The 17,153-nt window shown below is 42.9% G+C and overlaps 1 protein-coding gene across 3 annotated transcripts in view; it reads right to left on the reverse strand.

The window, feature by feature from the left end:
- Positions 1 to 9,814: 9,814 nt before the first annotated feature.
- Positions 9,815 to 17,153, reverse strand: part of RPS6KA2 (ribosomal protein S6 kinase A2) — a 297,537-nt gene continuing 290,198 nt past the window's right edge. For all 3 annotated transcript variants that reach the window (XM_069852241.1, XM_069852243.1, XM_069852242.1), the window contains 2 exons: positions 11,719 to 17,088; positions 9,815 to 11,674 (listed from right to left, as the gene is read on the reverse strand). In XM_069852241.1, coding sequence (XP_069708342.1) covers positions 16,963 to 17,088 — 126 coding nt within the window. In that variant the 3' untranslated portion in view covers positions 9,815 to 11,674; positions 11,719 to 16,962. The remainder of the gene's footprint in view (positions 11,675 to 11,718; positions 17,089 to 17,153) is intronic.

A 17,153-nucleotide genomic window follows, 5' to 3' on the forward strand; every position in this document is an offset into this window, starting at 1 on the left:
TCCCGCGCGCCGCCGCCCGCTTTACGGCAGCCGCCGCCCCCCCCCGCGGCGCTCTCGGCGCCCATTGGCCGCGGCGGCCCCGCCCCCCTCCGCCCTCGCGCCGCGCGCGGGGAGAGGGGCGCGAGGAGGGTGGGGGGGAGCGGCTGTGATGTCGTAAAGCAAGGCGGCGGGAGGAGGGAAAGGGGTGGGTGGGCGTTGTCGCAAAGCGCGAGGAGGCGGGGGTCTCGGCGGGGCCGAGCCGCCTGCACTCCCCCGCGGGCCTCGCGGCGGGGCGCGCGGCGCCGCCATTGGCTGCGCGGCGGCGGCCGGCGGGTTCCCATTGGCCGCCGAGGGGCAGGGAGCGGCGGGCGGGGCCGAGGGGCCCCCGGCTCGTCGCGGCGAGGCGGCTGTCCGGGTGCGGGAGGAGCCGTTTGCCTCTCCCCGGGGCCTTCGGGGGCGAGCGGGCGAGTCGCTGCTCCTGCTCACGTAAACGGCCCCGTCAGCGCGCCGGCCGAGGGCGAGCGGAGCAGGACAGAGCTAAGAGAGCCCGGAGCTGCTGCAGTGACGTTTAAAAAAATGTACTCCTGTGGGGTTTTTAACAGCCCGATCCACGGGCTTGGAATTTTTTGGAGCTGGGAGCGCAGGGTTGTGATGGAGCGCTCCACGGTTCAGCCTCTCCTACTACCTGGAATGGTCTATGATCCCGTCTCTTAACAACACTTTCTGTTTCATACCTGAGCAGAGGTTACTTACTTAGAAAGGAAGATAAACTCTAACCCTGCTAATACCATCTCTGTAAAATTTGGGCCATACAAATATCTATATGTGAATTACTGCTTTTATCTGTGCTCAGTGCGCTAGAGATAGTGAAAATGGATGCTTATCTCTTCTGTTTTCCCAAGACTTGCAGCCTCGGTTTTTACAGACAAGAACTGGGCTGAGTGCAACCTGGGGCATAGCTATGCTCTGCAAGAGGTCCCAGAGGCCATGGCTGCTTCATTTTCTTCTGGTTCCCTCCTCATCCTTGCAGGATCTTGGGGAGAAAAAACAAACCAAACCTAAAAGAGTAAGAGCTCTTCACCCTTGACTCCCTAATTGCTTGCTCAGAGAGTAGCAGGTTTGAGGGAAAGCGTCACGTAGACACATCCCCTCCTTTTTCTATGTCCATGGCACATGATATGACACCCCACAACCACCTCTGGCATTGCTATATGGGAGAAAGAGTTTTAATTCCCTTGGGTATACCACGTTATGAAAAGCCAAAACGTAGCCCAACATATTTCTATGGACTATTTAGACTCCTCATTTAAAAGCAACAATATGAATTTTAACTTGATCTCAAAGAGTTAATTTATTCTAGTTGATTCAACTTGTATTGCCAGAAGGAATGTCTATGGAAATCAATCCTGTATGCTAAAACAATACTATCATGTAGGTGAATTCCACGTGTCCTATATGGTAAGGCTCAGCCATTAATATTGCAGCTACAGTTTTACCTAAAAATGTAGCCTTATTCTCCCTTACTGAAAAGGTGCTTTTTTCTTTTTTTTTTTCCTTAATGCTATATATGGAGGGGAAAAAAAAAGTCTTCTATCTATACTGGAAGGTGTTCTTTAGTCTTTTTCCCTGGAGTGAAACAAGTTCTTCCAACTTTTTTTTTTTTCACAGGCTCTGCCTTTTAAATCTTTTTGCTTTAAACATTTCGCTCACTCCATTCTTGTTTACAGCTTTCTTAAGGCATAGACCCAGCAAGGGTTATCATGTCTCAGTCAAAGCCTCAGCAGCAGTGCAGTACCCTTCTCTATTTTTTGAGTGTCCCACTTTGTTTTTGAAGTAGTTAATGGAAAAAGTCATTAACTGGAAATGTACCCAGAAGAAACCAGTCCCACGTGACAGGCTCTACCAGTTACACAACAAAAGCAGCTACCAAGGATTTAAAGTTTGCTTTTGCTGTGGTTCTGTATGTATTTATAGTGGGTTTATTTGCATACCATTTTTTGTGTTTCTTGTAAAGATATCAAATACCATACGAAAGACCCCATTTTCATGGCCTTCTCTTTTATCCCCTTGGCCTGTTCAATAGATAAATTAGACTGGATTTGGCATGAGCTGCTCTTGACAAGTCCATTTTAGGCTTGCTTTTAAGCACGTTGTTCCCTGAGTGAGCATTAACAAGGAGTTTAATAAATTATTCTAGGAATTTTTGGGGGGTATTGGAATTGGGCCATTTGCTTATATTTTGTTGGGTTGTTTTTGTTCATTCTCTTTGGACACATGCCCTTGTCCAGTGCTGGACTGTCCTGTCCTTGAACTGGAGGATAATCATTAATGATCTCTAATTGTTTCTCCTAGGGCATGACAGACCTCAGACCGAGTTTCATTAGGTCATGCCAGACATTTTTTCTAAAATATACTTCACTTGTTCTGTTCCTCAGATGGTGACTCTCACATCTGCGGGGGATGTATGGCCTTTTCTGTTCTCACCCAAGAACCATAGCTCAGGAGCTAACATTTCTTGACCTCAACAGATATAGATCCACCTGCTGAGTAAAATAGCCTGCAATTTTTCTCCTTTTAGGGCATCTCTTTCTTCCTCTTGACATGCCTTTGCAGGCACATGCATGGTGACATGTCCCAGTCAGGGAGAGAGGAATGCACTGCCTTTCCCTGCCTCACGTGCAAAAAGACCTGTCTGTCATGGTTAGGTTATGATTTAGCAGGCCTGAACACATGAAACTTTTATTAGTGTAGATGTTCCTGTTATTCTAAACTAAATAACACAAGCTCTGGCCCTAGCATGGTCAATACCATATGCACATTGAAAAGAGGTAGTCCTGTGCTGTGAAAAGCATATGGTGTCTAAGGTTGTATAGACAAGGAGAAACAAAGTACAACACACTGGCAGAGTGGTGGCTGGGTTTGCAGCAAGGCTGTACAGGTGCTTTTTCTCTGTGCCTGGGAAAGAGCCTGAATGAGCTAGAGGCCACTGCTCGAGAGTGGGAGCAGCACTCCACTGCTGGGCTGACTGCCGGCTTCAAACCCTTTTGGAAAGGTGAGAAAACCCCAAAAACTCAAACCAAGCAAATAAAATCCCGAGCGCAATATCTTCCTCTACTTAAGCTTACAGTACAACTATTCTTAAGGGCAAGTTTTCTCCCAGGATTTTTTTTCTTGTTTTTATGAAAGCCAAATGGCTGTAGCTGAAGGTTGCATCCTGCACAAGTAGCACTTCATGTGTGGAGCCTCAGGGCAGCTGGAGGATGTAGCTTTTATGAGATGAGGCTGCACTGAGTCCTCAATTAGTAACAAAGGATAAAACAGACAGCCAAAATTGCAGCTGAAATTATTTAAGGCAACTTCATCCTGAAATTAATGTAGTGGTGATGGCTATATCCATCTGAGTTTTTTACCATCATGAAGACTGAATTAATGTAAGAGTTTTAAGATTTTTTTCTGCTCTTAAGCTCATCTCTGCAGTTAACTAATTTAATAATGCTTCAAAATAGATAGTTTTAGATTCTGTTTTTAAATATAAAACTATATTGCTAGGGCTGTTTAGAATAAATCTGGTTTTGGAACATGGAGGGAAAATCCCCTTGGGGATTGATGGGTTTAGTTGCAGGTTACTTGTACTTTCAGTTGGTTATGTGGATACAGGTGCTGGGCTACAAGGGTAACGTGATTATGATTTAAAACCAGACCTTTATAATAGTATTTGGGTTTTATTTTTAACTTATAAAATTCTCTTTCCTTAAGTAAAGAAATTTTGATAATACATGGTAATTTTTTTAAAACATCATGCCTCTGCATCCATGTGTGAAGAAGCACATAACTGCTGTTTCTATGATTGCACCACTGCATTGCTGATATCCTTGAAGCAATTATTGATGATTAGCTTTTATTTGGGAAGAGATGAGGGCTGCTTATTCAGTCATGTGAACTCTGTACTTTATGTTGCCAAATTGGGTCAGCTGAGTTAAGAGAACCTCTTCTTGTAAAGCCACCTTGCAAAATTTTCCTACTTTGCTCAGTTAGAGAAATCTTTTATAGTTAAGTGACACATAATCACTTCACTTTCCAGAGGAACAGAGCAGGAGGGCTGGTAACTCTCTCGGCAGACTGCACCTCCTAGCAGTCATCGAACTGGGCTGCAGAGTTGATTTCCTCATTGTGGAAAACATGCCATGGTGATGAATCCAAAGGGATAAAAAAAAAGTAGAAATAGTTTTCTGTTCTATTTAAAAAAATATTTTCTTTTTTTTGGGAAGGAGTATCAATGTTGCATGAACATCTCATTTAAGTTCATGAAGTCTCCTTCCTCCTTTATTGCCTTTCAAAGTGACTGCTGAAACATTTTTATTTCATGAGGAGAACTAGTCATGGGTTTTCTCCCAAGCCTTCTGTGTCCTTCAAGTGTTTTATAAAAAAAAAAATGTCCCACAGGTCATAAGGAGAAGCCTAAAATCAGGATTCTGACTGAGGGCAGGAAGTGAAGGGGTCAAAGTTGCGAGACATGCTGTTAAGTAATGACAGTCATTTAAATTATGTAATCTTTTCTCAGGATTCATATGTCTTTATCGAGCTGAATAAATATAAATTTAGTAGAACGAGATAAAAATATAGGCTCCCAGTATGTTCCACTATTAATAAATTCACTCACTCTAAATATGTTCTTTCCTGGTACCTTGGCTCTCTCCCCAGCCTAAATAACTCAAGTGAGGCTGGAGGATGGCCAGGAGTGGTGGATCATTACTGTTAGTGAAGTACAGTTCTTGCTTCCCTCCGCCTCCGGCCCTTCCCTGTTAAACAAGTTCCCCAGCTACTGCCACTAGAGAACCTTGAACATAAGTACTGGTAGGCTTCACTTAGGAAAAAAAAGCAGATTAGGCATGATTATACCACATCAAACTTTGGTCTAATGCAGTATCACTAGTAGCGTTAAATCTTAAGTTAGGGTCAATATTTTGCTTCATGAACTGAGATTTCTCACACTCATTGGTGAATTGTGAGAACAAGACAGTATCTAGGATGCCACTGCCTTATTAGAGGAAGCCAAAGGTTGCCTTTGATTAAATTGGTGATGCACAGCCAGATAGGGACCCTAAAATCACCTTTGGCCTATTTCTTTAACAGGCTAACAAAAGGGGGGAGGGCAATTTCAGTAGGCTACCATGGATAAACAAGCTGTGGGCATACAAGGTGAGTAACTTGAAGGTAAACATGCTAAAGTCCTTTCCAAAGCTACTGAGATCAAAGTGAAATAAACAATAGGTTCTAGTGGTCTTCTACAATGCCATTTAGGACTCAACAGGGAGTCATTTAGGTTTATCTAAGGTATAACAAAAAAAACACCCCACAACAGATTCAAGTGTGTATACCAGTCCTGTGGAAAACTGATACATTCGCTCAGTGCTGACTGCTTGAAGGTAGGGTGATATGAATGCATGTTGTATTTCAGGGCAAACGAGACCATCATAGCATTTATATTGATTCCCAAATTACTGCAGGATATTGAAGTTGTCCACTTGCTTTCGTACTAGCCTTTTGTATGCTAAGGCATATCTGCTGAAAGCCACTGAGAGGAATGTCAAACCTCTTTTCTCTTTTGATGCCTTTTTTTCTGATGAATAATCAGCCTCGCTTTTAAAACTATAGCTACTTTATTTTCATTCTGCAGCAGTGTGAATTTTGCACCCAGATATTTGCCTGTTTTCATGCTCTGGTCTGCCTCTCTGTGATTCCAGAACATGGGCTTTTTCTCCCTGTGAGGATTCTTGTAGGCAAAAATCAAATTGCCTCTTAGCCATCTCCAGGCTCACCTGAAGAGATCAGGGTCTTTAAACACCTCCATGGCAGGCATTTTGTGTTTTACTCTGCACCTAAATTCCAAACCCTTTAAATATGTTCAGTGGTATTAGTCAATGCATTTTAAAAATGGAACTTGAGGGCCTGAATGATGGGTTTTGCATGACATTTTCTTATTTTTAACATATACTGCCTAATCTCTTCTAATTTCCCTTAGAAACCAGGGATGAAGCTTCCAGCTTCATTGGTGAGGTTTTTCTCCTAGTTCTTATAGATCAATACTTAAAAGCATCAAGTACTTGTTGATATTGACTGAATGTTTTGAGGAGACTGAAGTACTGGTGTTTAAGCACAGGATATGGCCAATGGCAAAGGCTCTTCACCAGTTAGGCATCCTGCCTGAAATAAGGCATAGTCTGTAAGAAAGCTTCTGTGATTGAAGGAGTCATCTAGCCCATTTCAGGCTGAGATTTTAGCTGTTTGACTGCATCATGGTGGAGGTATTCTTTACTTGAATTGCTATAAACGTTACAAAAACATACTGAGTTTAAAGGTCATGTTAGTGTAAGATCAATGATTTTTCATGTGTTGGTGGATGTATAACTCACTCTGGTTCTAATGCCAGTGCTGTATTTTTCCTCACAGACTATCTGATGGTAGAAAAATGAGGGACTACTTGGAGACTTCCTGGAACTGGGGATTGTGCAAGTTGTGTGTATGTGCATGCTGGGTATCTGACATGAGCTTCACAGAAGGTTGCTATCATTCCTGGGCTGGGGAGAGTAATAACAAATTTGCATCCGAATTGCAGAATAAATAATCCTCACCTTTGCTCAGCTTTTTTTTGTCTGGGCCAAAAGCATGCATACATCTCAGCTGCATATTCCACTTTATTCCTGCCCATCTACGCACACATCAAGGAAGTTGTTAATTCCTGGACAGAGTTTTTACCTGTATGTATCAGTCCACAGACACAATATGAAGACCAGAGCCATGCAGTTGATGTGCAGCCCCACTCAGACTGTAAAAGGTGGCAGGACACTGGTGGTTGAAGTGAGACCAGAGGTCCAAATAGCAGAAAATCAGTACTGTTTAAAGTGTTTAAAAGCTGATGAGTATTCTTGTCAATTCTCTGAAGTGAAATGTAGGTTATTTCCGTTCTCTGTGATTAAGGCTCCATTGTAGCAGCTAATGTTCCTAAAGGCTAAATAGTTTTAGTACCAACAGGTGAAATAAATTTAGGCCTCTAGGAAAAGTATCATATGCTTAAATTCAGTAATATTCTTTTCTCAGTATGCTGGTTCTGTCTTCATGGAGACATGGTTATGGACATCAGGGAATGGTCTTACCACTGTATCTGACTCAGCTGAGGTCACTGCAGATAGAAATAGCTAGTGGAAGTTCACATCTGAAATTTACCCACTTGTCTTAAGTCAAATGCTAAGGTAAAACACACCTTCATGCCTCACACTGACTGTCCCATTGGAGGAGCAGCTAGCCTGAATGGATAAGTAAAGCAAATAACTGATTATAACAGAATTTACAATAGAGAGAAGAGCCCAGTCAGTAATGTGACAAGTGGAAAGTCTGGGGAAATGCACTGGAAATCACTGACTTTTTTTGCATGTCTTACCAAGGAGACCAGCATTAAAATTGGAGCCTGCTTTCTACGGTAGGGAAAGTGTGAGGCTTTGCAGCTGTGGCTATTTCTACCAGAGACTGGAGAACCTGAAGGATAGGAAGAATCCATTAGGCAGGAGTATGCCAAACCAAAACAATGTACAGTCTCACCACAGACTGTGACTCACCAGCCTTTTTAATAAATTAATTTCCTCAACAAAGAATGGCATTGAGCTCAGGCCAGATTTGGTTGTTTAGAAAACAGCGGGAGCACCACAAATAGTTCTCCAGTCCATCTGGATGAAAGGACAGAGATCCTCTTCTTCCATCTTGCATCCAGACAGTGGGAGTGTGACATCTGTAGCAGCTGGTGCATCTCAAAGTTACCTGTTGTTAACCCAGATAGCTGGGCATAGTCTAAAATCCATGTCTTTAGCTAGTCTTCACAACTTTTAATGCAAAACCTCTGCTTCTTGTGATTGTCAGGCGTTAGCCATTATTGTTACAGCCCATTATTTGCCTTGCTGTAGTGCCTGAGGTGCTCAGCCAGCTCTTACGCTGCCCTTGAACAAGATGCTATTCAGACATATAACAAGACTTCCTGATCCTCAGGGCAATTCTCATGATACACAAGTGGGACACATAAAGGAAACGAAGCAGCCAAAGTTGAAGTGGAATGAAGTGAAGCAGGAGGAATACAAAAGCTGGAAATGAACATTGACTAAAGGATTACAAGGGGGAGGGGAGTTGGGTGCTACTTCTGTTTTTTAATCATTGTGCTTTTCTTGTCACATCAGAATTATTTGATGTCAACCAGAGAGACCTCGTCAAGACAAAGAAGTGGGCCCATGTGAACCTCATGAAGTTCAACAAGGCCAAGTGCAAGGTCCTACATCTGGGTCAGGGCAATCCGTAGTTTCAATACGGGACGGTGGGGGATGATGTGATTGAGAGCTGCCCTGCAGAGAAGGACTTGGGGATGCTGAATGATGAGAAGCTTGAAATGAGCTGGCAATGTGTACTTGCAGCCCAAAAGGCCAACCGTATCCTGGGCTGCATCAAAAGAAATGTAGCCAGCAGGTCAAGGGAGGTGATTCTGCTGCTCTACTCTGCTCTGGTGAGACCCCACCCGGCGCACTGTGTCTAGGTCTGGAGCCCTCAGCATAAGAGGCTCTGAGCAACCTGATGTAGTTGAAGATGGTCCCTGCTTACTGCAGGGTCTCGGACTAGATGATCTTTAAGGGTCCCTTCCAAGCCAAACCATTCTGTGATTCTGTGAAAAAAAGCATAGTTACTTATCAGTTACTCTGCAAAATAATATATCTCTGACAGTGGCTGAACTTGGCTTGTTACTGATCATGGTTATGTTAAAGGAGGAATAACAAGAGTGGATGGAAGAGAAAGCCTGGGATCCCCCCTCAGTTTTCTCATTTGGATGTTCTTGTATATTATTAAGATTCTCCAGAAAAGCCTCTTTTTTAACCACTGGGCCTGTGAAGACATTGCAGTCATTGGCCTGTCTGCCAGAGGAGGCTATAAAAAACACGATAGACCTGTGGGACAGAAGCTTAGTAAGGGAAAAGAGGAATGATTCATGGTAGACACTGTGGTATGGAGGAGCAGGGTGGGAAGGGACATACATATGTCCTAATGATGAAGGACCATGAGGACTAAAGGAGGAGGAAGGGCCTTATCTTTTAGGGACAGAGAAAAGAAAGGAAGGACACAAGTGGGAGGAGGCCAGGAGCAGCTGGCAGGAGAACAGAGGCATAAGATTACCTGTGGTCAGTACAGAAATCCTATGAGGAATCTATTTGAAGTACACGTTTGCTTTGTTATGCTTGCTTGGACCTGAATCACATGCAGTTTCTCCATATCTGATACCACACGTTCTTCCTGTGGAGAGCCTCAGCCAACCTCACCACCTCTGCGATGCTGTTGGGGCTTACAGGAATCCACAGATGTGAACGCCAATGTAATGGTGTGCAGGCTTAGATGTGGCAATGCCAGGGAAGCAAACCCAATCATTCGTGGCTACTACTAAGTTCAGCAAGCAGAAAAGTCTATGCAGGCTGCTTGCCAGTGATCAGGAGAACTACATTTTGGAAGATCTCTAAGAGGCAAGGGCAATCCGTGCCAGGCAGCTTGCGTGAAAGCACTCATTTGGCAGTGAAATTCTGATTTAATTTAGTCAGGTGGGTTAACTGTATGACTGATGGGGGCTTAAAGGCTTACTTGTTGCTTCCCAAAGCAGAGGTGTGGGAATTCAGGCTGTACAGAGCTAACAGCTCCAGGTCTAATTTGAAAAGATAACTGTGTGCTTTAACTATGACCAGCACATGGCATTCAAACATAGCCAGTGCTCAGGTACTGGAAAAGAATTATACAGAAATGAGCAGGGTTGTTTTTTTTTTAATTTGTTTCTTTTTTATTTCTTTATAAAGAAAGGAGAGGATGGGCATGCCAAGCCAAAATGGCAGAGTACAGACAAAGGTGAGCACTGAGGCTTCTCGTCACGGGCCATCCACAGTAAATTTTTGCCCTCGTAGAGCAGAGCTCCCCATCCCTCCTGCCAGGAGGGACCCAGCATGCAGCCAGCCCAACAGCATAATCACAACTCTGTGAAGTCAGTTTACACAGTTTCACAATACCATCAGCCTACGTCACTGCGGGGCAGCAGCAGCCGAGGCCATCAACAGTAGCAGCAGCAACACTGGATACAGTGCACAGAAAAAAAGGGAGCAAAGAGCTTATTTGCAAACAGTTGTATGTAACAATATAGAAAGTCCAAAGATCATCATTCTGCTATAAAAATATTACACTTCATAAAACCATGTACTATAAAAAAAATCTATTCAGAAACGCTGGTAAACAATAAATATCTGTACACCGTCTGTCCTTTTTCATACAAGAAACATAAAAAGCGTGAGCCTCAGAAATCATCATTTGTAAACATGAATATGGAGCCTGTAAACAAAGTGCTAGATCATGGTTTATGTTTTGTCAAATTCATTGAATACTGCCCAAGGAAACCCCTTGCATATGTCATCACCTAATGGCCAGAATCCACCACTGTGCCAGAAAAGAGGACCCTGCTCTGAGCTGTCACTCTTGTTTTACTGGAGGTGCATATGGAATAAGGTAATAATATAGCAAGAGTGAGGAAGGAAAGATTTGGCTCTGAGTAGCAAATCAGAAACAATTTTTAGCAACTGGTTTTCATTTTCTGCACTTCAAAAGCTTATTTCTAGCCTCTCATTTCAAAATTCTCCTTTATCAAAGAGGATATGCATTTACCTCATTTGCCTTTTGGGTGATGGCATCTCAGAAAACTATGACCATAATCACATCCATTTAGGAGTCATAATGGAGCACAATTTGACCCTGTAGCTCCATATCCCAAAGCAAGAAGTAGTGATTGTACAGTTCAGCACTGAACATCATGGCTTACACAACACAGACTGATACAAAAGGACAAATTCTTAATTTTAGACTCTAAATTTTGGGCAGCAAAACGTTTCCATGTGTAAGCCTGTACTGACATGCATGATCAGATGCCTGCTTAGCTTACACATGGAAATGCAAGGTTTAGGCTCACAAAAATTATGAATCAATTTTAGCTAAAATTTGGCTCTAAGAACTATTGTGACTTTATTTGCTCTGCAAGATTCTTCTTCTGGACAGGCTTCCACCCTTCACCTACATACTGAGAACTGAAGTTCTGAACACAGTGAGAACCTTACAACTTCAATTTATCTTCTGACTTCAAACACTAATTTTTTTGCTAACTTTCAGCATACGAGACGATGCACAATTGCTGCTTGTGCCTGTTGTGGGCAGACATGGAGTGGGGGGAGTGGGGGACTTTTCACACAGTAACTGAGATAACAGAAGCAGCTTAGCTGAAGTATCGTGGAGGAATACAGGGTTTTAGGAGCAAGGTCACCTCAGAGGTAAGAATCCATACTTCTACAGGATTATGATGTACACTTCAAAATAGGAAAATGGGCTTGCACACTTTTCTTTGTTATGAACTTTACTATAACTTCTTATTCTTTTAGGCCTTTTTATTTTATTCAAAGAAATATTTGAGGTAGTTAGCCCAGTTGTTCTGCTTGACTGTCTTTTAGGATTCAGATTTGTGCCCCTGGAGCTCGTTTGGCTTTTGTTTAAAGGTGCCATCTGCACATGTTCAACAAGAGAACTTTGCTTCTAAATATTTGCTGCGGCATTTTTGCTATGCATATCTTAAGATACAGCTTCAAAACACCTGAATGAAAATAATCTTCTGGTGAACACTGTCTCCTTTTACACCTGAATGAAAATAATCTTCTGGTGAACACTGTCTCCTTTTCTGCTATAGTAATCTGCTTTACCGTCCATGCTTTTCTGCCTTACTCCTACTAGGGATCTAGAAAAAAAAAATCGGGGATTTTCTGTATGAAGATGGGCTATTTCAAAACAAACACCAGTTTTTTTTTTCCTGCCCTCTTTATGAAGTCAGTGGTGGCAAAAATACACACAGCCAGCATTATTTCCTCATGGCATGTCATCTGCAACCCTACACCTCCAGGTTATCATAGAATCATAGAATAGTTAGAGTTGGAAGGGACTTTAAAGACCATCTAGTTGCAAGCCCCCTGCCATGGGCAGGGACATCCCACTAGATTAGGTTACCCAAGGCCCCATCCAACCTGGCCTTGAGCATCTCTAGGGATGGGGCTTCCACAACTTCCCTTGGCAACCTGTTCCAGTGCCTCACCACTCTCATGCTGAAGAAATTCTTCCTAATGTCTACTCTAAATCTGCCCTTCTCCAGTTTATATCCATTACCCCTTGTCCTGTCACCACAAGCCTTTATCAATAGTCCCTCTCCAGCTTTCTTGTAGGCTCTTGTAGGCTTTTGGGGAGTTTATATGAAGTTGTGGCAAACTTTCAGAAGCCTGGACTTGTCCTCCAACTCTGTGCACACAGCTGGGCTTTAGAAACCTGCTACTGGGCTAACAGCCCATCCTTTATCACCCTGGCAAGCTACACCTGGACTCATCCCAGCATAACTCAGAAACAGAGGGACAGGGGGTGACACTGAAGTTGTGGCCACACTGATGTGTTGATAGTGCTGCAGACAAAAAAAGACACTGTTGCTCTCCTGCTGTCCCCAGCCACTTGTTCTGACGCACAAACATTTGCTTTGCCCTGTGGTGACCTGGATAAGGGAGGTGTGAAAGGACAAACGAGCGGCTGAGATCAAGAGAAAGTTTCTGCCTGCCTTTTTTTAGCATCAGCACATGCATATGCTGGCATAAGCTCTGTGGACCATCGGCATAAGAAATCCTTGTGGCATTCATGTTCTAGGGGCTAATCCAAGCCCTGGCATAATTCCTATCAGAGACATACAACAATTGCCATACTTGACCAAGATCCAGATGTATTCAGATATACCACAGCTGGGTACAATTTATTAGAGAGAGCATTGCTCTACACAAGCAAAACCAGCCTGTCCCTTAATGATTTGCATACTGATTTCTAATAGAATCAGTTCTCTCTGCTTAGGCTGTTCCAAGATATGTGGACAGTTTTGGGGAGCCGCATAACATAATCTGAAATCTGTTGTCAGAAGGTTATTTTTTTATAGATGTAGAGATTGATTACTAAGTATCTGTGAGGGTCGCTTGTGGTTTGCTGAAAAAGTCAGGCTTTACTAATTCTCTCTGTTAAAACTTACTTGAAAAAAATTAAATGGACTTTAAACAAGTACAAATTAATGGGGGCCAGGGGTCAGCTCTTCCTCTGAGCAGTATCTTCCATACCTTTGCTATATACACAAGGTGTGGTGCTGTATAGGAATCTGGTCAACTGTTTGTGTTGCATCAGAACAATTTGGCTCCTTCAAAGTCCTGAAGCTGCAGAGATGGGTCCCAGCTCTGAACCTTGATGGTTCAGAGATGTAACTATACTACTTGTAATAGCCTAAGGCACTAGGTCACTTTGTGGACTAATAACCTGTAAGATGGTATGATCTAATTAAAAAATGATTTTTAGACTTTTAGGAGTTAAATGCAACATTTAGTAAAAATATGTGGAGAGAGACAGAGAAAGAGAGAGACTAAATATTTTTCAGTTAATATTTCTCCTAGAACGCATAAATGTTTATTGCTGGACTATACTGTAGTATACGTAAACTGAACTATACTTTCTCTCTGAAAGGGAGATGCTGACATAGAAGCAGTCATAGCAGTAATCAGGCCATGTCCATACACCTTCACCTGGATCTAGGTGGGCTGGGGGACGTGGTGGTCGCTGTCAGTTTGAAACAGTGACTGCCAATGCTGTATTGCTCCCTCTCTTCTAGGACTGACTGCCCCTTGGATGTGCTGATACAGACTCTTGTATTTCTAACCAGATGAGCTGGATCAGCAATACTGACAGTGGAAATAGTTTAATTGGAGTCGCATTGACTGAAACAGGTCAGATAACCCTCAGAAAATCACCTCCAATGGCAAGTCTGGGGAGGGGGGTCTGATCTGCCTTTGGGGGTGCATGGGGATGCAGAGCTGCAGCAGAGGGGAGGCTGGACAGGACAGCTTCTTCCATGAGTGGGCACAGCTGCCTATGCACACCCAAAGTAACCAATACTGTTCTGAATGATGGATTTTCAAGAACTCCACAGACAATTCCTCTGAGTGTCACTTCAAGCACTGACTACACTTGTATTCTCACTTAGACAAGCTGGGACAGCATGGTTTTTTGTGTATGTATTTATATATACACACACTTATGCATACATCTGGATGCACTGGCAACAAAATCTTAATAAGCAAATCCCATTATATATAATTTATCGGCTTATAGAGTAATTAAGGAGCATTGACATGTATCATTCTGTGCTTGGCACAAGCCTTGTATGGTTAGTAGGGTGATAGCAGGTGGGTTAGAAGGAACTAAATCAGGAAGATATTTAAACCATTAAACTTTGGGAAGAGTAGGATCCTGTAAGCTTGGCCTCCAATAATATTCACATGAAAAATGCTCAAAGAATTAAGACTGAGTATATCAAGAGGGAATTAGATTGTTTCCAATGGCTGTGAAGAGAAAGCAAACAGAAGCAATGAAAGATGATCAGGAAATCCCCAGAGGAGAGAACAATAGTACATAATATTCACAACAGTCTTTCTGCCCATATACAATACAATTACACTGGGACTCCCAATAGAAGTTACTTCCAGGGAAACAAGGCCTGGCCAGAGCATTTCTGCATCAGCCAGGATGTCCCCTGCCTGTAGACTCACCTCACAGTGTGCTGCTAGCAGAAATGTATGAGTCTTAACTTCTAACCAGAGAGAAAGCGTAAAGGCAGCAAAAAGCTGATACTGAGCACAGTTTAGCCAGAGAAGAAAATGAGGGATGCTGTGTATCCAACCACAGACACACACGTGCGTGTGTTTGCACGCACCAGTCCAAGCCAATTCAGCCATTGTGTGAAGTTTCACAGCATTGTTTATTCTAGAAAAGAGAAAGGCTTCAAGGAGAGCTGCTTTGCAACATTCCTCTGTGCACAGCACATAAATCCGAACATTAAATATCAGTTTAAATTATTAAGAATAAATTTAAATTTAAAAATAGACTAATGCAAACAAACAAAGTTCACTCAACATGGGAACAGAGATAGTTTTGGGAAGCATAGTGCTATAGCAAATGCAACTCCTGTTCCTTTGGACACTTGAGGCAATTTAACTGGTAATTCCAGTTTAGCGTCAAGATGCACATATTACCCAGCAAGGAAGAACTACCATCTCTAGCATATGAAGCTCCATGTTCACATTTTTCTTTTTTTCCCCCATCACAACAGAAAAAAAAGCCAACATAGCACATTAGCTTTTCCCACAAAGCATCTGAGGTGACAAAATTTACCTGGAAAAAGAAAAATGAACAAAAGCAGTACAAAGAATCCTGGTCAGCTTGTGACCATCATAAGCCCAGGAAAAAAGTAAAAAAACACTTCACATCCGGCACCATAAACCTTCTTCACTTTCTTTGAAATCAGGGAATGAGACAAAAGGTCCATTTTGCTGAGACCATTTCAATAGAGTTTTCTCTCCCTGAACCTTGAAAATCTAGGTATTAGGGCAGAGAACTTTTGTTTTATATGTATATAAATACACATGTACATATTTATATAAATATAAAAGAAGAGCATCCTCCTGATTTTCCTCATAATTAATCATTATTAAAGCTTGTAACAGAGTTAGGTGAACTCTTCAGAAGTGGGCACTCTCTACACACACACAGCACAAAGAGTTTAGCTCTGCTAGAGCAGAACAGACAGGCAGGGACGTGAAATGTTGGATGACCAAGGCAGATTTGGGTAAGCAGCCAGGGAAGGGCAGGGATCAATGACTGGAAATGGCCTTCCTTGCTCCAGATTGTCACTCTGGCCTGCCAGAGCCAGTGTCCATGAGCAGACTTGGTGACAGCATGGGAGGATGGCTGCACCGACCCACCCAGCCCTTCAGCAACCCAGGCTCCCAACCACATTCTGTACCAGCCACTGAACAGGGACTATCCCTTGCTTTTAAAGGGAGTCACGATTTGCCTCCTAAGCACATACACAGTAGTTCTTTTTGGCAGTACTCCCCACTACGTTGCCATCAGTCTTTTTGCCTTCTGTTCTCAAAGTCACCCATGCTGTTCCCTGCCTCTGCTTGGTTTTCTAGCCCACAGTCCTCCCAGATCTCCTGCTAGCCAGCGAAGACTAAACACCTTTCCCCACCCTGGTCCACAGGCTTGTACTCACACCGTTTTATGTGAATGCTTTCCCACAGTCTCACATGACCAAACAATCTCCTCAGAGGACTAAGTTTCTCAGAGATTTTCTGCTCTTGGAGAACTCCAAGTAAGTCAGATCTGGTAGCATGTGTTCCTTGAGCGGTGTTGACTTCATTCCATAGAGGGCAGGGGCAAAATGCAAAAGGTTTCTTGCAATCAGAAAGTATTTCTACCACTGACAGCTCTCTCTCCTTCATGTTATATAGCACTTGTTTCAAGTAAGATATTATTCATGTGCCTCTGCAGCCTTCACTCTTCCTGGGATGAATGGAGAACAGTAGATGTCTACTCATGATCCGCCAAGCCACTTCATCATGATGTATCTTGGAACAGCTGAAAACATTCAAACCCAACTGCATCCTTCATAGAAAAAGGTGCTTTTCTTGAGAAACAAAATGAAAACAGTGTTCCCATGGGATATCTTAGGGACTCAAAAATAGTGTTTCCTAGGGTGAGAAGGATGGAACACACCTACTTTATTTGGCTTTATCTCAGTAAGGAGACAGAGCTACTGGCAGAATTGGCACATCTTTGTGAAGTTGTTAAACTCAGGACCCTGGCTGGAATGTAAAAGAAGTGATGGAGCAAAGGAAAACTTTGCTTTATGCTGAGCCTCTGCTAGTTCTGGCAATTTCATGAGCAGGTTGTCCAAAAAAGTTCTGCTAGCCAAGTAAGGATGAATATCGCAAATAATAAAATGTGGGTTTTCAAAGAGGCCTTTTAGGGGTTCTGCTACAACCTGGTAGAGGTAAGTCTTTTCATGCCCCGTCGCTGAGCCAGACTGGAGGACAATACAGGTTCCAGCCTTGGTGCCTGAGGTGCTCGGTTTAAAGCAAAATAAGTGGCTGCCATTGCACCCTGTAAAATAGAGAAAAAGATTTTTTTTCTTCTCAGAAAGAGAAAATGCTGGGCTGAAATTCAGT

This window comes from Phaenicophaeus curvirostris, chromosome 2, assembly GCF_032191515.1.
Source record: "Phaenicophaeus curvirostris isolate KB17595 chromosome 2, BPBGC_Pcur_1.0, whole genome shotgun sequence".
Lineage (NCBI taxonomy): Eukaryota > Metazoa > Chordata > Aves > Cuculiformes > Cuculidae > Phaenicophaeus > Phaenicophaeus curvirostris.